Source organism: Mytilus galloprovincialis, chromosome 4, assembly GCF_965363235.1.
Source record: "Mytilus galloprovincialis chromosome 4, xbMytGall1.hap1.1, whole genome shotgun sequence".
Classification (NCBI taxonomy): Eukaryota; Metazoa; Mollusca; class Bivalvia; order Mytilida; family Mytilidae; genus Mytilus; species Mytilus galloprovincialis.
The window spans coordinates 82545116-82565870 of NC_134841.1; the positions used below are offsets into that span (position 1 = coordinate 82545116).

General features: G+C 33.0%; 1 protein-coding gene and 1 pseudogene across 1 annotated transcript; one reads left to right on the forward strand and one right to left on the reverse strand.

Annotated features, from left to right (window-relative positions):
• The first annotated feature begins 1971 nt into the window (after positions 1-1971).
• LOC143073144 (sulfotransferase 1A1-like) lies at positions 1972-7652 on the forward strand. The gene is made up of 6 exons (XM_076248476.1): positions 1972-2119; positions 2573-2776; positions 3679-3999; positions 5805-5911; positions 6812-6989; positions 7436-7652. The coding sequence occupies exons 1-6, from the start codon at positions 2086-2088 to the stop codon at positions 7546-7548; spliced, it is 957 nt and encodes a 318-aa protein (XP_076104591.1). The 5' UTR covers positions 1972-2085; the 3' UTR covers positions 7549-7652.
• Positions 7653-9370: 1718 nt separating this feature from the next.
• On the reverse strand, positions 9371-19136 carry LOC143073147 (glutamine amidotransferase-like class 1 domain-containing protein 3, mitochondrial; annotated as a pseudogene).
• Between the last annotated feature and the right edge of the window lie 1619 nt (positions 19137-20755).

The following is a 20755-nucleotide window of genomic DNA, read 5'->3' on the forward strand; positions in this document are numbered from 1 at the left end:
GTACAAATTTTGAACTTGTATTTCACTTAGGTGCATTGTGAATATAAATAAAAGTTATCCAGACATAACAACATTATTAATTTCCATAATCACATAAGAAAATGTCTGTATCAAGTCAGGAATATGACAGTTGTTATCCATTCGTTTGATCTGGGAACAGAATTAATATATGTTCCTGGTTTGATGCGTTTGAGCTTTTGGTTTTTCCATTTGCTAATTAGGGACTTTCCGTTTAGAATTTTCCTCGGAATTTGGTGTTTTTGTTATTTGACTCTTTTGTGGACATTTGACCAAACCGGTCGCAATATAGATTAAACAGAAGCGTTTACAGTTAGTAGTGGCCTTCCTTATGTCCTGTTTTTAATGCTCGTTGGTCCACTTTTCAGACGATACCTTTAAGATTTATTTTTAAAATTTGCTCAGTCTAAATAGGCAATATGCATGAAAAACTTGCTGTTGGAAGTTTAGCAAACAAAAAATTAAGCAATTGTTAAATAAAAATGATATTCGAGGTATCACAACGTATGTATATGCATTATAAATATGTAAATAATCAAATGACTATATGATTGCAATACACAAAGGTACACATATTAAACTACTGTTGTGCAGTTCAAAATTATTATTTTTAATAAATTTCTGCTTAGATAATCCCTTCTTCCTTTTTATTTTAACATAGGTAACGTAGCCGCTACGATATAGAATTACATCCCAGCTCCTTTGTTCTAACAGGGGTGATCTGAGCCGGATCACCCTAACCAGATCACCCCAGTTTAAGTTTCTTTGTTATGCATGCTTTCCTTTGTTCTGTAACATTTTGGCGGGAATGTCAAATCCAGTATAAAACTTATAATTAATTATACGGAGAAGACTATCAAAATTCACGTAGAAAAAATCTAGTGTATATGCTGGGATTCGAACTCAAGACCTTTAGCATATCAAGCCACGGCACATACCACTTCACCAGGACGACTGGATACGAACTATCAGAAATTTAACATACTTAAAGGAAGCAAGATATTTTTATAACTGGGGCGAGTTGGCAGACCTTTACTCAGTGGGGTTTAAACCCTTTTCGTTAAATAAATGAGTTGTCAGACTGATTGTTTAATTTGATTTTACACTTTTTTTAAAGTTGGGCGAGTCGGTTACAAGAGTGGGGCGATTTTTCCATTAAGTGGCGATATAGTGGGGGCCGATTGGCCAGTGGGTCGAGTTGACATTGTTTTATATCTACTAATTGTGTTAGGGGTTCATAAAGGGTATACATCATATAGTAATATATAAAGTATATTGTAATCGTTGTGTGGCGTTCTAAACTAGATTTTATGAATTGTAAATGGTTTTCGGTCTAATCTAAAACAGCTGGGATGTAAAATAGTTATCCCATTCGGACTTGGTGTGTCAGTGTAAGATCACCCTCTGGCCTCCGGCCATCGGGATGATCTTACACTGACACACCGCGTCCTTATGGGATAACTATTAAGGCAACCCAGTGTCGTGTTCAATCAGAGGCGGATTTAGAGGGGGGCCCAGGGGGCCCGGCCCCCCCCTTTTTGGGAAAAAATTTGGTTGCTTATATAGGGAATCACTGAAGCGTGACTGGAGCGGGCCCCCTCTTAGGTCAGTCAGTGGGCCCCCACTTATGAAAATTTCTGGATCCGCCACTGGTTCAATATCGTAGCAGCTACTTAACGGCTACGTAGTTTCTACCAATATCTATGTAGAAACTATCGAGGAAACTATAGGCTAGCTACACGTTCAAAAGACAAAAATCTATATAGCACTACGTAGCCGCTACGATATTGAACGCAACCCAGGTCTTTAATATCTGAGAAAACTTTTCAATTGAATTGAGTATACATACTAACATTGACACATCTTTTTCCTTAACATTTATTTATTGAATATATGTTTTTGAATTTACGCGGGTTAAACACCTTTGACTGATCTTTATCAATATTAGATCATGTGAGTATGACTTGTATACATACATATTATATTTATCTTAACACGTATACACAAGTCATGTGGTTGTTTATCTATTTTTAAAGGTGCACATGTTGAAACTGTCTTGCACAGAAAATGGAGAAGCCACAAAAAGGAAACTATGAATTTGGTAGGTAGGATTGCAAAATTTATTTTTTAAAGTACAAATATATTCAATATAATTTTGTAAACGGGATATGAAATAGTTTCTTTTGGAAATAGCTAATCGCTAACCATGCATGATTGGGTCACTGACTTAAGACGATTCTCAATTATTTAAGGGAATTTCTTTTAAACTTCCGTATCGCTGTATTTTTATTTAAGTCCAAGCTTTTTTCCCTTTTTTCCTTTGATTGAATGAAAGGTGTTTTCAACTTTTAGGGTGTCAAAATGCGTAAAGTATAAATATGAGCTTATATATATAGTAATCATAAATGGAAATTAAACAATGTCATAAGGTAGAACGATACAGATCAAAATTTAAAACTTGAACTTTAATACATGTGTAGTTAAAGAACAGTTTTAAGAAGTCAAAAATATAAGATTAGAAATAAAAAAAAAATACATAAATTTTCTCTATCAGGACCGATTACAGAAAAGGACGTTGTTGTAAGTATCAAACAACCTGGGAATGCTGATACTGAAGTCCTTATTGTTGAAGAGCAAGAGATAAGACTCTCCTTCCAAAAGAAAGGAGTGGTTCCTGATCCTAGAATTCTTATTCCGGCGTTTCAAGAAATGGAGTGTTATGATGACGATATATTTATTTGTGCTTATCCAAAATGTGGTATGTTACTGTATTCCCTATGTAGGTTTTCATTATAGACATACATGTTCTATATTTTCTTGATTTTCTACTGCTCAGTCGGTGTTTCATTCTCGTATCACGACTTTCAGACGTTAGCAGTATTTATCATCGACGTCATAGTCTGTAAGGGGAATGAAGTGGAAGTTATCAGCAACACTATACGAACAGAACTTACAAGAACCAAGCGTAAATGTCATTGAATGTCTAAAGGTCAGGAAAAGAAAAATTATGATTGATTGATTGATAAGTGTTAAGCGCCACTTTAAAAACTATTGTGCTATTTTATGGCGGTCAGTTTTAATTGGCGGCGGAAGCCAGAGTGCCCACTGACAACCACTGAACTGACAATCCTAGGCATTTAAGATTGGAGTCGAGTTCACCTGCCACATACGGGATTTGAGAAAAAAACTGAAATAGTATCATAACAGATTATCAAGTTGCTGTGCATAAATATGAATAGGTCATGAAATGTTCAACACATTGATATCATAAAATATTTGGGGTTTTTCTTATCTATAGTTTTGCAATGTTGGCTTAAATTGATCACTAGTCATATACATTTTTTAACATATGACTTCGCATTTTTAGTCAATTTTTAACGTTTTAATACTGATATTTTTTTATTTCTATATTTTTTAAGGCACATTGATAGTAAAAATTCAGAAATAGAAAATAGAAATAGTAAATAATGCCCCTGAGGTCATATGCTATACTAGGACTAAATTGACCACCCCTCTCAAAAAAATAGCATCTTGTATTAAAATTTACCGAGTAAAACATTTTCTTGGACTAATAAGAATGTTACTTTTCTTTCAAATCAGCCAATTATAAAATTTCTTTGATCTTTCAATAATCTGTAATATATAGATATTTATGCTCAGGAACACATTGGGTATGGGAGATGTGTCAGATGATAATAAAAGGTAAAGCTGAATATCACTCAAAAGCTAAAGAATCATGTATGATTGAATTTCATCTGCCTGAGGAGTACAAAGATGAGCCACGTCCCAGAATATTCAACACCCACTTTACACCAGTGTGTCTTCCAAAACAAGCAGTTGAAAAGAAATCCAAGTTCATTTTACTTCATAGAAATCCAAAGGACATTGTTACATCTCTTTATCATCATATGATTAAGACAAAGTTCAATGTGGACAGTGAAACAACATGGAATCAGTTTCTGCAATATATCCTCCAGAATGGTATGTTTAAGATATGACAGGAGCATTTGTTTTATACAATTTGATTTTTTTTTTAGAAAGTTACAAGTTTGTATATTATGAAAAACTACGATGGAGAAGGGGGTGACTGTCTGATTCTCGAACGTTCATTTTGATCAAATAAAATAGTTCCTTTATGCCAAAAATGGTGTCAAATGTGATAGATGTATTAAAAAAATGAAAAAATTTTAAATGATTGATTTTGCAACAAAAGTATTTTCTTAGATTACCTCAGAACAAATGTTGTCTCATTATTGAGGGTCTGCAATTCAGTGGTTGTTTTCGTTTATTATTTTTTAGATAAATCAAGCTGTTAAATTTCTCGTTTTGATTGTTTTTCGTTTGTCTTTTCAATGCCTTTTATATCTGACTATGCAGTATTGGTTTGTTGCTCATAGTCGAAGGTGGTATGATGAGCTATAGTTGTTAATTTCTGTGTCTTTTTGTCTCTTTTGGATAGTGTTATTGGCAATCATACCACATCTCCTTTTATACTTATTTACAAAATACAAAAATAGTATATATGTATCATTTGTTTGAGCATGTGAGTGAAATGTTGCCTTTGGGAATTACACGACATCTTTTTCTTCAGCATTCACACTAGAAGTGCTACTCCTCCTCTTTGTATTTACATGAAAGAGAACCCTGACTATCAATTTTTCGATCGCTTTTTAACTGGTTCACATAATGAAAAGTGAAGCTCAGAAACTGTTGCTGCAAATAAAGATGTGTCTTTAACAGCTTCAAATATTTAATTTCTCGACAAAATATACTTAAAATAAGTGAATATATTTGTTTCTGTTAAGGCCTAGCAACCAATACAACCAGTTATATAATAAGATGTACTGACTGTACTGTATTGGTCCTGGACCGGACTGATTTTAAAATTTCATTTACTGTTATCTGTTATTGTCCCTTTTCAATTCCTTGTTATCTGTTTTAAGCCAAATCAATTTACTGTTTTGCTGTTATTGGAACCCCCCTTGCCCCCCCCTCATTATTAAGGCATTGAAGTTTTCCATATTTTTCTAAAACATGGCAGATTGACTTCTGCCATTAGAAATAGATATTTCCACAGTCAAATTTATTAATTCTGAAACCTCTGTCATAGTATCGTTCACGCCTTAAAGTCTGGGTCGTGATTTTGATCTTCGGCCGGGTGAAACTAGACCAAAACTCGTATATTTACTTCTCAGCTACTCATGCGACATTTATGTATTAGAGATAAAGAAAAACATGGTCAAGTCGGAGTCGGAACAATATTTCCAGGAGGAATGATTCATCTTCCTGAAAAAAGTTAACTCGTTAATTAGCATGTGAAGACTGAGCACTGCTTGTTCTTTTAAAATAGTGCACAGATGCTTTTTGGTCGGGAATTTGTCAGTTAATTCAATACAGAATATAGAATTAGCGTACACCAGACCAGTCGACTGGCTCATAATTCCAGCATTAAACGACTTTGAATGTGAATTGTTTTGAAATTTTATTTTATTTCTTGATATGTTGAAAGAGCTTATCACTCGAACAAGTGTGTAGTAGTTTTAAACACTCATATTAAGTTAATTTACATAAATCTTTGACATTGTGAATTGTGGTGTTCCATATAGTTGAATGATGAATTCATAGGAACAAGACTTGTGTCATCATTTTTGATTTTTTTTGTTGTGACTATCGCTTTATATATGCTTTTGGGAGAAATGTTTAAACTTTTGTTATAGTTCATTTGATGGCAAAGGAGTTGTTTTTCCTAACTATAGAAACAAACTTAAAATACATACTTTTTTCAGATCGGGAGGTGAGTTCGAATTGGTTCTTTTATAACAAGAAATGGGCAGAGTTTACAGCATCTAACGACCTTGATGTATTAGTAATGAATTACGAAGACCTTAAAATAGTAAGTTGGAAAGTCCTTTCAATATTAAACTTAGTTTACTATATGACGAATTTACCAGAAACTAAAAAATTATGAAATCTTTCACCTAGCTCATTTCTTTGATTCGGTTTTCATCAAAGTTTAATTGCATCCGCCTGATATATATAGATTATCGTCATCTCAGCGATTTATAATATGGTGTAGAAAGCAGAAAATGAACGAATCATAGGCAGATCGATAGGGTCTAGCCCCCACCCTTTTGTTTGGGAAAAATTTAGTTGATTATTAAGGGAATCAATGAAGCATGACTGGAGCGCCCCCCCCCCTTTTTTTTTTTAGGTCAGTCAGTGCCTTATGAAAAATTCCGCATCCGCCACTGCAAACTATTAAAGAGCATGAAAAGGACCACGAACCACACTTTTCCTACCTGAAAGTATTTTATTCTTTTCTGAATGTTGCTCATATTTCCTAGCTCATTAATAATGCAACAGATTTAATGTTTAATGAATTTTAAAAGTAAAGTTGTCACATACTAAATCTATTACAATTTAAATAAAAACAGTTTATGAATCTACATCATAAAAGTTCTACAAAGATATTTGTCAGCTCAGTTCAGTGTGTGTTACTTAAACTCATTTTTACTGGAAATAAACTTCATTCAAAGGATTTTAGTATTTTGCAAAAATTGCAGACTTTATGAAGATGCGCTTTGATTTTAAATATTAAGATCCTATCCACTGAGACCAAAGGCCGAGGTTGTAAACCAGGTTTAATCCACTATTTTTTCTTAAAACAGCCGTCAACAACGATCAAACCTCTTACCGTATAGTGTTTTAAAATGCTTAAACTTGTTTTTAATAAGAATATATGATACAATTCAACGTTTGTTCTTATTCATACTCGGTTGTTTTTTTTTTGTAGGATACAGTATCATGTCTTTCAAAACTAGCAGATTTCATAGGATATCCAAGAGATGAAAAGATGTTACAAGAAATTAGTGAAAAATGCACTGTGAATAAAATGAGAGACGCAGAAAAGGAAAGAGACAGTGGAACAGTGGTTGTCAATTCAGAACAAATATCATTTTTATATAGAAAAGGTATGTTAAAAACCTTGTATGCTCTATAAAAAAAATTATTTTGGTGTCCATGTCACAATTAGAGTTCAAGGAAACATATGACCTACCACTGTAAACAAAACACTAGATGTAGATAATTTTCTTCAATAATGTAGTTTTGTTTTTACAATAAAAGTCCTGTGCTAAACATTCAAGTGTCACCTTTTAAATTCCGGTCTATGGTGATATTAACTAGCAATAATAGTATGTCCCTCCACGCTAAATAGTATTTTAAATCCATGATATAAAATCATTTCTCTCGATAAACATGCACACATGCAGTTGACGAAGCATCCGTTTGTTGTGCTAGTTTTCACTCGCTTTTGCGTGTCCTCAAATGCAAAAAGAATTTATAGACTTTAATTTAAAAAATAAAAAACCTAAAATATTTTGGATATATTTTGAATTAAACAAATTCTATATTTTAGGTGTTGTTGGGGATTGGAAAAACCAGTTTACTGTTGCTGAAAATGAACAATTTGATGCTCATCTCAAGGAAAACATGAACGGAGACCAATTAAATTTTAAATATGAAATTTGAACTATATTACAGCCGGTTTCTTGTGTTATTCCTGGCGTTTCTATGCAGCTGATCCCCCGATTCATTTAGAATTAAACATAGTATATCTAGTCATACTAAAGTTATATATTGTTTATTTGTTTTATACAAAAAAAAGCGCAAATCACAAGCATTAAATATTAAAGTGCAATTTTTCATGTGCTGAGTATTAAAAATCGAGTTAAGAAAATATCTTAATAGACCACAGATGTACCATGTTAAGTTTGAAGTACCTGTTCAAAGTATGGTAATCATTTCAAAACTCTATTTAAGGCGGGTAAATTGACAGGTCAGCAAATACATAGAATGTAAACTCATTTTTAGCTCACCTGGCCGGCGTCCGTCGTCGTTAACTTTTACAAAAATCTTCTCCTCTGAAACTACTAGGCCAAATTGAACCAAACTTGGCCACAATCATTATTGGGGTATCTAGTTTAAAACATGTGTGGCGTGACCCGGTCAACCAACCAAGATGGCCGCCACGGCTAAAAATAGAACATAGGGGTAAAATGCAGTTTTTGGCTTATAACTCAAAAACCAAAGCATTTAGAGGAAATCTGACATGGAGTTAAATTGTTAATCAAGTCAATATATATCTGCCCTGAAATATTCAAATGAATTGGACAACCGGTTGTTGGGTTGCTGCCCTCCAATTGGTAATTTTTAAAGAAATTTTGCTGTTTTTGGTTATTATCTTGAATACTATTATAGATAGCGATAAACTGTAAACAGCGATAATGTTCATCAAAGTAAGATCTACAAATAAGTCTACATGACCTAAATGGTCAATTGACCCCTTAAGGAGTTATTGCCCTTTATAGTCAATTTTTAACAATTTTCATTAATTTGGTAAATTTATGTAAATTTTTACCAAATATTTTTCTCTGTTACTAATGGACAAAGTTCATTATAGATATAATTGTAAGAAGCAAGAACGTTCAGTAAAGTAAGAACTTCAAACACATCACCATCACCAAAATACAATTTTGTCATGAATCCATTTGTGTCCTTTGTTTAATATGCACATAGACCAAGGTGAGCGACACAGGCTCTTTAGAGCCTCTAGTTAACGGTTGTACTATGTAATTTCTCAAAGGTCCCATCACGTAATGTGTCTAGTGTATTATATAAGGCCTTTTGGTGCTCGTCACTTTCAGACTTAGATATTAAATATTGATTTGAATGTCAAGATATCAGGAATCTTTTAGTTCCAGTTCACATGTCATGGTGAGGCAAAGGTTTTTAGTTATCGTTTCTTGCTCTTGGGTGTGGCTATGATGTATAGAACCCCTGTGTATGTTATAAAGGATAAAAGGCCATTTTGCTATCTAGCTGTGTCAACATCATTTGATGTTATTGGTCATACAGTATTAGCAAGATAAAAGCAGACCAAAAAATATTTAACAGTATACCGTCCATATAGTGGCATATACTACATCGTGCCATATTAAAACAGAACAATCCTAGTATGATTATTGACAAAATTATTTGACTTTTGGTTGGTATGTAACCACAGTGGCGGATCCAGGGGGGGGGGGGGGGTTCCGGGGGTTGGAACCCCCCCCCCTTTTTTTGGCCGATCAATGCATTTGAATGGGAGCATATAGTTGGAACCCCCCTTTACTCTGGGTTGGGAACCCCCCCCCCCCCTTTATAAAATGGCTGGATCCGCGCCTGAACCAGGAGGTTTTTGGGATATTTCTGAAAAAGTCAAGATTGAATTAAAATTCAAAAGGTGTACAACGTTTACTTGACCTTGTCACAATCTGTAACGTTTCATCAGGTTAAGATACAAATCAACAAAAAAGTTTAGAAATATTTTATTTAATAGCACACGACGATCTTCAATGCATATCAATAAAAAGTGTCAAAAAGACACATTCTTTTTCAACATCAGTATTGGTTTTTTTATAGTCTAATACTTATAACACTATCACTTTGTAAGTTTTAACACACCAGTTACCATTTTGCCAATACCATCAAATATTTCGTGTAGAGCAGTTTCACACATGTAGGCAGGTGTAGTTATAATTCTGTTTTTTCTCATCTACGTGTACATCCTGATTTATAAGTTAAGGAGTTCTAAACTTTGTAAAATCATAAGAGTATTGCTGTATTTGGTGATTATTCACCCTCTTATGGCTTTGCCTTATTATACTAGTAGTATGATTGGACGAGAAATACATGTGAATAAACATAATCAAACGAGAGTCTTACGGTCACCTACAATTTCCCAGTCATTTGGTCTCATCTGGAGAGTTGTCTCATAGGCAATCATATCACACTTAATTATATATTAGCAGTAAAAAAGTGCCGAAATTTGTTGAGCCCTTGATTACCGGAATTTAACGAAATATAGTGCCAAGGCAAGAAAGACCTGTCGTCATCACCAGAGTCCATACATGTCAAATATATTTATATCAAAAACTCAAATTCTTCAATCTAAATTCAAATTCTAAAAGGACTGTATCAAAAGTAGCATACATCTTACTTTAAGTTGGACTCTATTCCGGGAAGAATCGAAACACAATTTAACTTTGTGACAACACTGGAAAGGACTGAAACTAATCTAATCAACATCTAGAACTATGTTTTCGTTATACTACTCATATGTGCCTGATGATATCCTTGGAAAGGACAGAGACATAAACTTGGACATACGACAATCAAATAAACACATCATAGATGCCAGGACTAAATTTAGTAGAATGAAATTCAAAACAGTGTGGCTGTGGCCATTGATTGACACATTAAATTCATCCATTGACTGGGACAATTTACGTGAACGTTTGTCTGTAACGACCACTGTTCACGACGTACCTACGATAGACAGTTAAACTGTGGGGTCACCAAAGGTTTCTTAACGCCTTTAATTATAAAATAATTCGAAAAATTAATCAGGAATAACCTTTATGTTTTGATTTATATAATTGATATAAATCAAAACATCGTGTTATTTCTGATTAATTTTTCGAATTACTTTATTAAGGTGTTGAGAACCTTTCGTGACCCCATAGTTTAAGTGTCTTTAAAAAGTACATGGTGAGCAGTGGTCGTTACATACAAACGTTCACCTAAATTGTCCCAGTCAATGGATGAATTTAATGTGTCAATCAATGGCCACAGCCACACTGTTTTGAATTTCATTCTATATACGCCAGACGCGCGTTTCGTCTACAAAAGACTCATCAGTGACGCTCGAATCCAAAAAAAGTTAAAAAGGCCAAATAAAGTACGAAGTTGAAGAGCATTGAGGACCAAAATTCCTAAAAGTTAATGAAGCGTTTATTTAACTATAATGACTTTTTCTATAATGATGCATGCTTCCACACACAAGAATACAACATTCTATTTTGTAAATGAACTGATTGACTCAAATTCATGAATAGTAAAGAATTTTTGGCTGGATGACTTCACTTAAGGATGAATATGATCCTAGTACAATAATAACTTCGATATAATCATAAATGAAAACTTAGTTAAAACTAATATGATCTGATATAACTCATGGTTAGTCTCGATGCTATCCAACACTCCAGAGTACACATATATACAATGTACATACACGCAGATACATGTAAAATGAAAACACATATCATTTCATACATATTCAAATCATAGTAAGGTTTAAAAGGATACAGTGACATCTTTCTTCTGATGTGATGCCCCCATTGTTGTAATAGCGGCGGCTGTTCCAGCATACGGCCACTTGCCTCCTTCTTCTTGGTCTGAACCTACTGTTACTTCACATCCAGGAATCACTTTTGCAGCCAAAACAGGAGCAATGCAACACAGCCTTGAAGAAATGTTAAATGAATAACTTAGCATTCTGCTTAGTAAAATTTTAGATATAGAAGGAGTATAGCGGTTATTATACTCCTGGTTTACGAATGTAAACATATTCGATGTGAACTCAACTTTTGCTAAAACATAAATCCAACAAGATACTACTTCAGACCTTAAAAAATCATTACAGGTAATGTAAAACCCAAGGTCAAAAACTACTTGCATTCATAATAAGATGCAAAAAAAAAATGATGATAAAAGTAAATTTCACTTATATAAAAACCTAAACTATTTTTTTTAAAGACTATTTAAATTCACCAAACTTTAAATACAAAACAATGTCACTAACAAGTATATATAAATATTTTATTCTCATAAAACCAATGCATTATATCGGTCACAGGCACTTGTCTTACTGGGGAAAAAAATCTTATATAAGGTATATAAGAATTTTTTTCTGACACAAATGCCTGTGCATCGGTATAGAAATAACTAATACAGCAATAAATATTTGCAATATGTACAAAACAAGCGAGTGAGGTTACAAAAGTTACAAGCCACAGGAGTACAAACACAAGTATTGATATTATTTTTATAAAAGAACCAAGCTTCTTCAGAACTGGTTTTCTTGTACTTGACATACGTGTGTTTTCACGTTTTGTAAAGTATGCAGTCAAATACTCTTTTCGTTTTGATAGAAACATGCATTCAAATATATAATGATATTCATCCCCTATTTGTCGATTGTTACTATAGACTGCAAAAGCGGGTTTCTCTTGTCACGTTTTGCCATCTTCCTGATTCAATCGGGAAAAATATTGATCGTTAGAAAAATAGGTCATTGATGTCCAAAATCCTCGAATTCAAAGTTTTTCTTAAAATTTTGTAGTAAATACCTTTAAGCAAATTTTGAATGAGGAAATTTCAATCCTGAAGATATAGCCAAGTTTTGTGTTCCCCATATGAGAAACTACAATCTTGAAAAAAAGATCAAGATACAAATTTTACAGAAATCTGATAGATCCTTTCCCTTTTCAGAACTTCGTACAAGGCTTTATAGGCATTGTCGGATTAATATTTCAAGTTTTAGACATATTTAAATTTCCTGTTTTAAATTAGAAAAAAAAGCAATACTCAAATAGTTAAACTGTTATATACATCTCAATGTTTATGCCATTATAAGTACATTATCTGCTTATTATGGTGAGCGTTCATATGATTAGAAAGTTGATATAATATGAAGGAAAACTTTGCTTGTTTAACGGATATCAAATTTGCCGGGAATAGTACTGTCAATATCATTTTCCATCGGATGACGACCTACTTCCCTGAAAACCATAAAATTTGGCGTCCTTTAATAATTTATTTTTTCTGACTAAGAAATCTTCTAAATCGTTTAAAATAAATAAAAATAAATAGAGGTGACAAGTGTTCTCCTTGTCGTACGCCATTGTCACCAGCAAAGTATTCCAAATTACAGTTATTTTGTGATTTAGCATCACAGTACATACTATTAATTTTACCATTTACATTATTTAATAACATATTTTATAAAAACAAACCATCTTCCCATACAGTGTCAAAAGTCTTCTAAAAATCAATAAAGGCATAAGGTAATTTCTTTTTGTGATATTTTAAATATTTATAAAAAAATATATGGTAAACTAGTCCGAGATTACTCTGACGTCCAACGGCTGATTTGCCAGACAAGCTGGGACCGTGGGACATCAGAGCTCGTCCCATATCAAAAAGTGGATATTTGCCATTCCAAAATAGATGCGCTGCTTCTGCGCTTCTGGTGCAAACTAACGGCCTTGGAATTATATAAATCGGGTATCAATTTGTTCATTTTTCATTTATGTAAGCTTCACCTACCTGCCACCCTTTATTTTTCTATATTTAAACAGTTTTCAAAGTGACCCATCGATTTAGACATTTTTACTTTTATTTTCAAAAGGACGTCAAGTAACGAGAGATTTCGCGACCTCGAGACTCAAATATGTAAATATTTATACTTTTTTCACCTCCTTTATAGGAGATCGATGTTTAACATTTAGTAGCCAACCACAATTTTTCACCTCCTTTACAGGAGATCGGTATTAAGCATTTAGTGCCAACCACGATAACAATCGGAACCTCTCGAACATTTAGATTACTTGCATCGTAAATGAACGAGGTGTTCGATTATGGTCGTTTGCATAAATCTTCACTTTTTTCTCGTGATAATCTTGACGTCCTTTTGAAACTAAAAGTAAAAATGTCTGAATCGATGAGTCACTGTGAAAACTGTAGGTAGGTGCAGCTTACATAAATGAAGAGATAAATGAAAAATCAACAAATTGATACCCGATTTATATAATTCCAAGGCCGTTAGTTGGCACCAGAAGCGACGAAGCAGCGCATTTATAATTTTTGGAAGGGCAAATATCCACTTTTTGATACGGGACGAGCTCTGACGCCCCACGACCCAAGCTTGTCTTGCAAAAGAGCCGTTGGGCGTCAGAGTAATCTCGGACTTATGGTATGGTAAACCCCGCCGCAATTTTGCGCCTGTCCCAAGTCAGGAGTCTCTGGCCTTTGTTAGTCTTGTATGATTTTTAATTTTAGTTTCTTGTGTATAATTCGGAGTTTAGTATGACGTCCATTATCACTGTACTAGTATACATATTTTTTAAGAGGCCAGCTGAAGGACGCCTACGGGTGCGGGAGTTTCTCGCTACATTGAAGACCCATTGATGGCCTTCGGCTGTTGTCTGCTCTATGGTCGGGTTGTTGTCGCTTTGACACATTCCCCATTTGCTTTCTCAATTTTATGTAAACCAACTTTATTTTCTTGTATTATGATTAATTTTTCTGTAAATCATTCAGTCTTTTATTCAAAATTGCAGTATTTGAACAATTTCCCAGGCAACTAACGATCATAGTAATTGGCCTACAATTGTTTGAATTTATGAAGTTGCCTTTGTTTAATTGTACCTATTAACCAGCAGTGTGGAATAAGACCTTTATCAAACATAATATTAAAAAGATTCTCATAAATGCATATCTATAATACTAAAATTACGAGGTCCAATTTGTCAGCCGTCATCACGTAAAAACGACGAATCAAAGAATTCAACTTTATATATAACTAATATAGTACAAAGGTGTAGATTAAAAATTACACCACTCCAGGCCCTTTTGTTTTCCACGTAATTAAGAAGTTCCGGGTTGAGTCCGATACCGATACCAATAGTATATTCACCTGTTACCTATTACCTTATTTGTACGTTCCGCATCTGAAAGGCGCACTACCAAACGGTGTATTCAGGATTAATATGCTATATACACGGGTCATATTCACAGGGTTCACACTACTAGATTGTCAAATTGTTACCTATTGTATCATTTTAATCAGTAAAACTTTCTAAGATAACAATACGAATACTAAAAATCTGGACTAAAATAAGGCGTATAGGTACAGTTTTCAATTTGTTAGCGGGCATGACGTAAAACAGCGAATCAAAGAATTCAACTTTATAACTAGTATAGGACAATGCTGTTGATTACAAAATATTCCATTCCAGGACCTTTTGTTTTCCAACTAATTAATACTACCAATAATTGATAAGTTCCAGTTCGACGGATTCAAACAGAAAGATTTGAAAGCAGAGAAAACTGCATATCTTATAATCGGCATGACAATACTAATATCAAAATAAGGTTTGCGCATAGTTATATACTTTAATTCAGTCACGGACCCGCGATATCACGGGTGTGTTCTAGTATTATATAAACTGATTTAATGTGGACTTTATGTACTCGATTATAATTACGTCTTCTTCAAAAGTTTTGTCATTCTTCAGTTTTTAAATGGACTGGAGAATTTCAACTTTTGAAAAAGGCGAATTTATATGTTCGTTCAGCAGTTCAAATTGCGGAAGATGAACATGTGATCATCTTCCCGTGCAGCGTTCAAAGTTTTGATATTTTGTTATCTATTTGGGATTTTTTTGTTTCTTTTATTTTGATTAAAAATTGCAATATTCTTTCGTATTTTTGCCACACAAATTTTGAATTTATCTGACAGATCTTTTCTAAAAGTTTCTAAATTTGTTTTCCAGATATTTTTATAAGCTTTCTTTCTCAGTGTTTGTGAAGTTGCAAATATGTATCGAATTTTACGATTTTTGCATGACTGTGTGCAATCGTTCTATTTTGCTTCAATGTTTTTTTTCCATCTGTTGAATCATACGTCTTATTTTATGAGAATAATAAAACTAAGGCTTCATCTTAAAAAAAAAACTCAAAGGATAAAGTCAACACTCTTACCCAATAGGTTTGTTGCCCTTGTGAAATTCTTGTATAATTCGTTCTACATCACTGTTTACCTTCATGTTAGCACCATCAACGGCAAAATTCGACCTATTTTAATTGTTAATAAATATATATATACCTACATAACAAAAAACAATACAGAAAGAACTAATGTATGGCTATGGTAAAGGTATCTGTCATGTTGATTCATATTCAAACAACTCTCCCTCGTTTGTACAAATGATGAAGTCTGTCAGTAAGATTTTGAATCATTATATAAAATAAATCTAACGTGGGGGCAAATTAAAGTATGCTGATAATTGCCGATTAGGAAAGAACCGACCATCCGCTATGATTTAAATTCTGACTTGAAACCAGAATATTATCAGTCTGCGATACATTTGTCCAACAATTAAAGGCGGTCTAGGGTAAAAACAAGGTAACACATGGTAAAGATAGGAGATACCCACTATATAAAACAACAAAAGAAAATCCGAATTCATATCTAGCACGATACGTTTTTCATCGTAGGACATAACAGACTCCATTCACAAAAATTTATGAATTGAGGTAAAACATAAACTTGACGTTTCATGGATACCTAACCATTTCCTTATTTTGTCAATCAATAGAACAAAAGATCGTACAAATAAAAACAAAAATTAACACAAATAAAATGACAAGTTTTGTAAAACAAACATAAAATTTCAAACACTCTATCTCTTAAAGAAAAAAGACCGTTTTAAGTTGTAAGTGTATGACCCTTTGACTGAATGTTCACCTAGACATATTCCATCCAGAAGTAAGATCAGCACTGTAGGATCAATATGTTAAAATGTCACTTCACAATGAAAAGTTTTGCTGATGATTGCAGTAAATATTTTAGGAATCCATATGTAACAAATCACAAGACAAAATTTACGACACACGTCCCTATTTCTGAGTGCGATTTACAAATACGCCATTTATATAACTGGTTGTTTCTCTTATACTTGTGGCATGTTATCTATTTCTCGGACGAAAAGACAGTGTCTTGAATCACACTCTTATAAAACGCAAATACTGCTCACTACGACATTCCGACAGATATTTCAGAAAGCAACAAAAACGTTATTCAGTTTCACTTACTTAAACATTATTTTTGCATCTTATTCGTGTAAACGTGTTTTTTTTTAATACTTCAAATGCAAAATGCCTTATTAGTATGCCAAACTTACAAATTTTTAGCTGCTGCATCGTAATCATTGGCTGTAAGATTTGATAGTGCCTGTACTTTACCCCTGGCAATACGTGCTGATTCTACTAAAACATTCCTGTAAGTTATACATAGGGAGGTTATATTAGGATGAAGACAGATACAGTCAGGTTATTTTAAACATATTTTATTGATCAAAAATGACAAATGGATTAGACACAAGTTTTTCAACTTAGTAACTTCTTCTCCAAAAGGTAGGTGAGATGTGTTTTTTATTATCGGGGACGGAATAAAGAATGTAATTAATCCCTAAATGCAATTTCTTATTATATAAAGATCAGTTTTATATGGATTGCTTTCTCTGTTTTAAAAAAATCTATTCTTTGAGAAACTTATTTTAACAGTTGTAAATTCTGACCTATTTGTTGGCATTGGTTCCCCTTTCGTGTGGTCAATAGCATGCATTTGTTCAATGTCCGGTGCAAACATGGATACGTCTGCCTTATTTCTACTAAGATGGACTAATATCCTGAAAGTAAAATCACACACTAACATGCTACATATACATAATATATTTGCAATAAAATAAAGAGAATATAACTGAAGCCTGTATTGTAAACACATATCAATGTGCTTATTACATTGTATTTCTCCCAACATCTGCAATCATGGACTTAAATCAGCATTTTCAATGGTTTTCGGAAAAGAGAATATAGGATCAACTTATGTCAATTTTGACTTCAGCATGGACTGCTACAGAATCGTAGATCGTTTCGAGGTCAGATCAACCCATTCTCTATAATTCAATATGAATTCAAAATAGATTTTGTGAACCTATATAGTTAAGAATGATACATTTAGAAAATTAACAAAGAATGGAATTTTGTGTCTGGATAAAAAATAAAAAAGGTGAAAACAGTCAAAATGGGTACAACGTGGGTACCTTCAGGTTTCAATAACAGTCTACTATTCTAACTAAATATTATCTTACGCTGAGGCCTCGTGTACCTCTGTTCCATCGTATACTCCACATCCGGACAATACCTGAAAAAGATGAAACAAATTACACGAATATAAGTACTTCACATCCGGATATATCACAGGCACTTGTTTTTCAGGGGGGAAAATCCTATATATAAAAAAGAAGATGTGGTATGATTGCCTATGAGACAACTGTCCACAAGAGACCAAAATGACACCGACATTAACAACTATAGGTCACCGTACGGCCTGTTTTATTAAGGCATTTCGGATTTTTTTCCAGAGACGAGTACCTGCACAAACAATCTTAACGAAACTATCAACACCAAATGATTATTATAAACATGTAATCCGAACATCAAAGATCATGCAGCTTAGGTTCCTTGACTTTCTGTAAAGGAAGGTGACAATGAAGCTGACTTCAACTATATATTGCATGCGCTTACTCTGCAAAATATTTTTGTGATCGTCTATTAATAGACTTATTTGTTATGTGGCTCTATTCAAATTTTGACGGGGGTAAATCTATTACATAAGCATTATTTCCTGAATTTTTTTACACTTTTTATTACTTAAAAAATATATATGGAAACAATTGATATATTGAAAATATATACAGCAAATTTAATGTATAAACAAACTGTTCATTAAAATATTGTATTTTACAAAGTGTATGCATTGTATTATATTAATCATTTACTAAGGTTCTAGGGGAATATGAGCTATATTGTTATTTACTTTGACATTTAACCGGGCTTCTTATAAGGTATTTACTAACTTTACTCCAACCTTAACATTTCTGATTTTTTCTAATAATTCTTATTCTTTGTAGAACCTGCGTAATAGATTTATTGTATATAAGTATATTGTATATAAGTTGGTTTTCTTATCTTAAATATGCATGAAATATTTGCCACTGAACATAACTATAATTAATACTTTCCATGTTCGTTCTTGAAAACAAACTAACATACATATATATCCTGAATGCAAAATAAAAACACTTTGCATAAAGATACCGACAGGAAATTATTTTTGTAACTTAAACTATGTAACACAAAAGAAGAGAAAAATTTCTCCTGCTTTCCGGATTCTATTCAGTCTTGTCCCGATAAAATTTTCTTTTGACGAATGCTATCTGATCATATTCGACATGAAAAATCGCCCTTCATGCCGAGTTTAAACATCAACAATAAAAACAGAAATCTTTTAAATTGAAAGTACTTACCACGCCATCTTCGCACTTTGAACTGATGAACAATGAAATGCATTTCTTGTGACACATTGCAAGGAATATTGTGTACAAAGTCGTAATATTCTGGTTGTTGCCAACATGTTGTCAGATCATTCGATGACTGCGGAAGTGATTCAACATGAACACAATCAAAAAAGAAAGGAAAGGGAACGGGTTCCAAAAGTATGATGTTTTTTATTATAGGGAAAACGGTACTATTTATTCTGCCATAGGCGACAATACTAACAATTCCTAAATTTACCACTTTTTATAATAAAAACCTGGATAAAACAGTTATGTGTGGTGTTAGTACTTTATTAATCTATTTTAAAAATTAAAGCCAAATAGTATCATGACCAATTTCCAACGGAGCTTGTTTATGTTATCCATGCCCACCGTCATTTTACAACAAATTTTTGAAATTTTGGAAGCCTTTTCGAATAATTCTCTAGAAAATATTTCAATAGGTTTTAAAATTTATATTGTAAATTTACACACTGCAGTTATTCATAGATAATTAAAAAAATATATTGTACCCTTATATCCAATCACAGCGCTCCTAATTTGACTTCCTTCAAGGCCAACCTAATGCTGGGAAAATGTAATACTACCGTTTTCCCTATAAGAAAAAGCATACATAACATAATTAAAGAAAATTATTTATAAAGCAAACATTAGTACTATAATCGGTTATTTTAAATGTCATTAATAAGGTAGTCACGTTATATGCAAAAATGTCTTGTACACAATCATAATTAATTTTTTTTAAAAAGCACACTCGCAATTTATTTTAAAACACAAATATATAGGGTAGGCAGCTCAGACTAAATTGTCAAATTGTTTAAAATATTTGAAGAAACAAAACAAAGTGTCAGTTATTCGATTTTTACGCATGCATGTAATTTGGGAACTCATCATTCACTTTGAATTCAGAATTAAATTGGTGGAACTAAAATCTAGTACATTTACATGTACACTATGATGTTTATCGTTGTAAGTAAGTACTGTAAGAAAGTGAATCATTTATTATAGTGACATGTGTAGTAAAATAATATTGCATGATAAAAATACAATAGTTAATTCTGTATTACACCCGGCCCGTTCGATCTATAAGTCACTTTAAACTTAATGTTCATATTTTCAATAAGCATTGCGAGATTGTGACTTGTAAAGAAGTTCCTTTCTTTTACAGAAAAATAAATTTAAATATTTGGCTGTTTGTCTTTGATGAAGTGTCATCAAATTAGCAAATAATCTATTACCAATAAATTTACTAGTAATGTTCACTGATTCAATTAACAACGTAAGCTTCTTTACAGTACAGTCATCTTCGACAGATCCGTCACTGCAGATAGTCCAAAATCGTTCATCAGGAGCCTCCTTTCTTAATCACCAAGTTTCAATGCGCAAAGGTAGTATACCACAGCGATATAATTATTGTTTCATAACTGATCGTTTTTGTTTCTTGATGTTCATTTTGACGTAAAGTATCGTACTTCTGTTTAATCGTTATGTTAGTCCTTAATTTGGGGAGAGTAGAGATTTTACCAGTCCAATCGTTTTCACAGTATTCCATAATCTTTGTAATGAAAAGTTCAATGTTGCATACATTTACATATTCATAGGAACTGCCCATGCCACTTTGGGGATAGGGGGTCCTTCATCGGAGATCTAAGTCTATCATGTCTATTTTAACA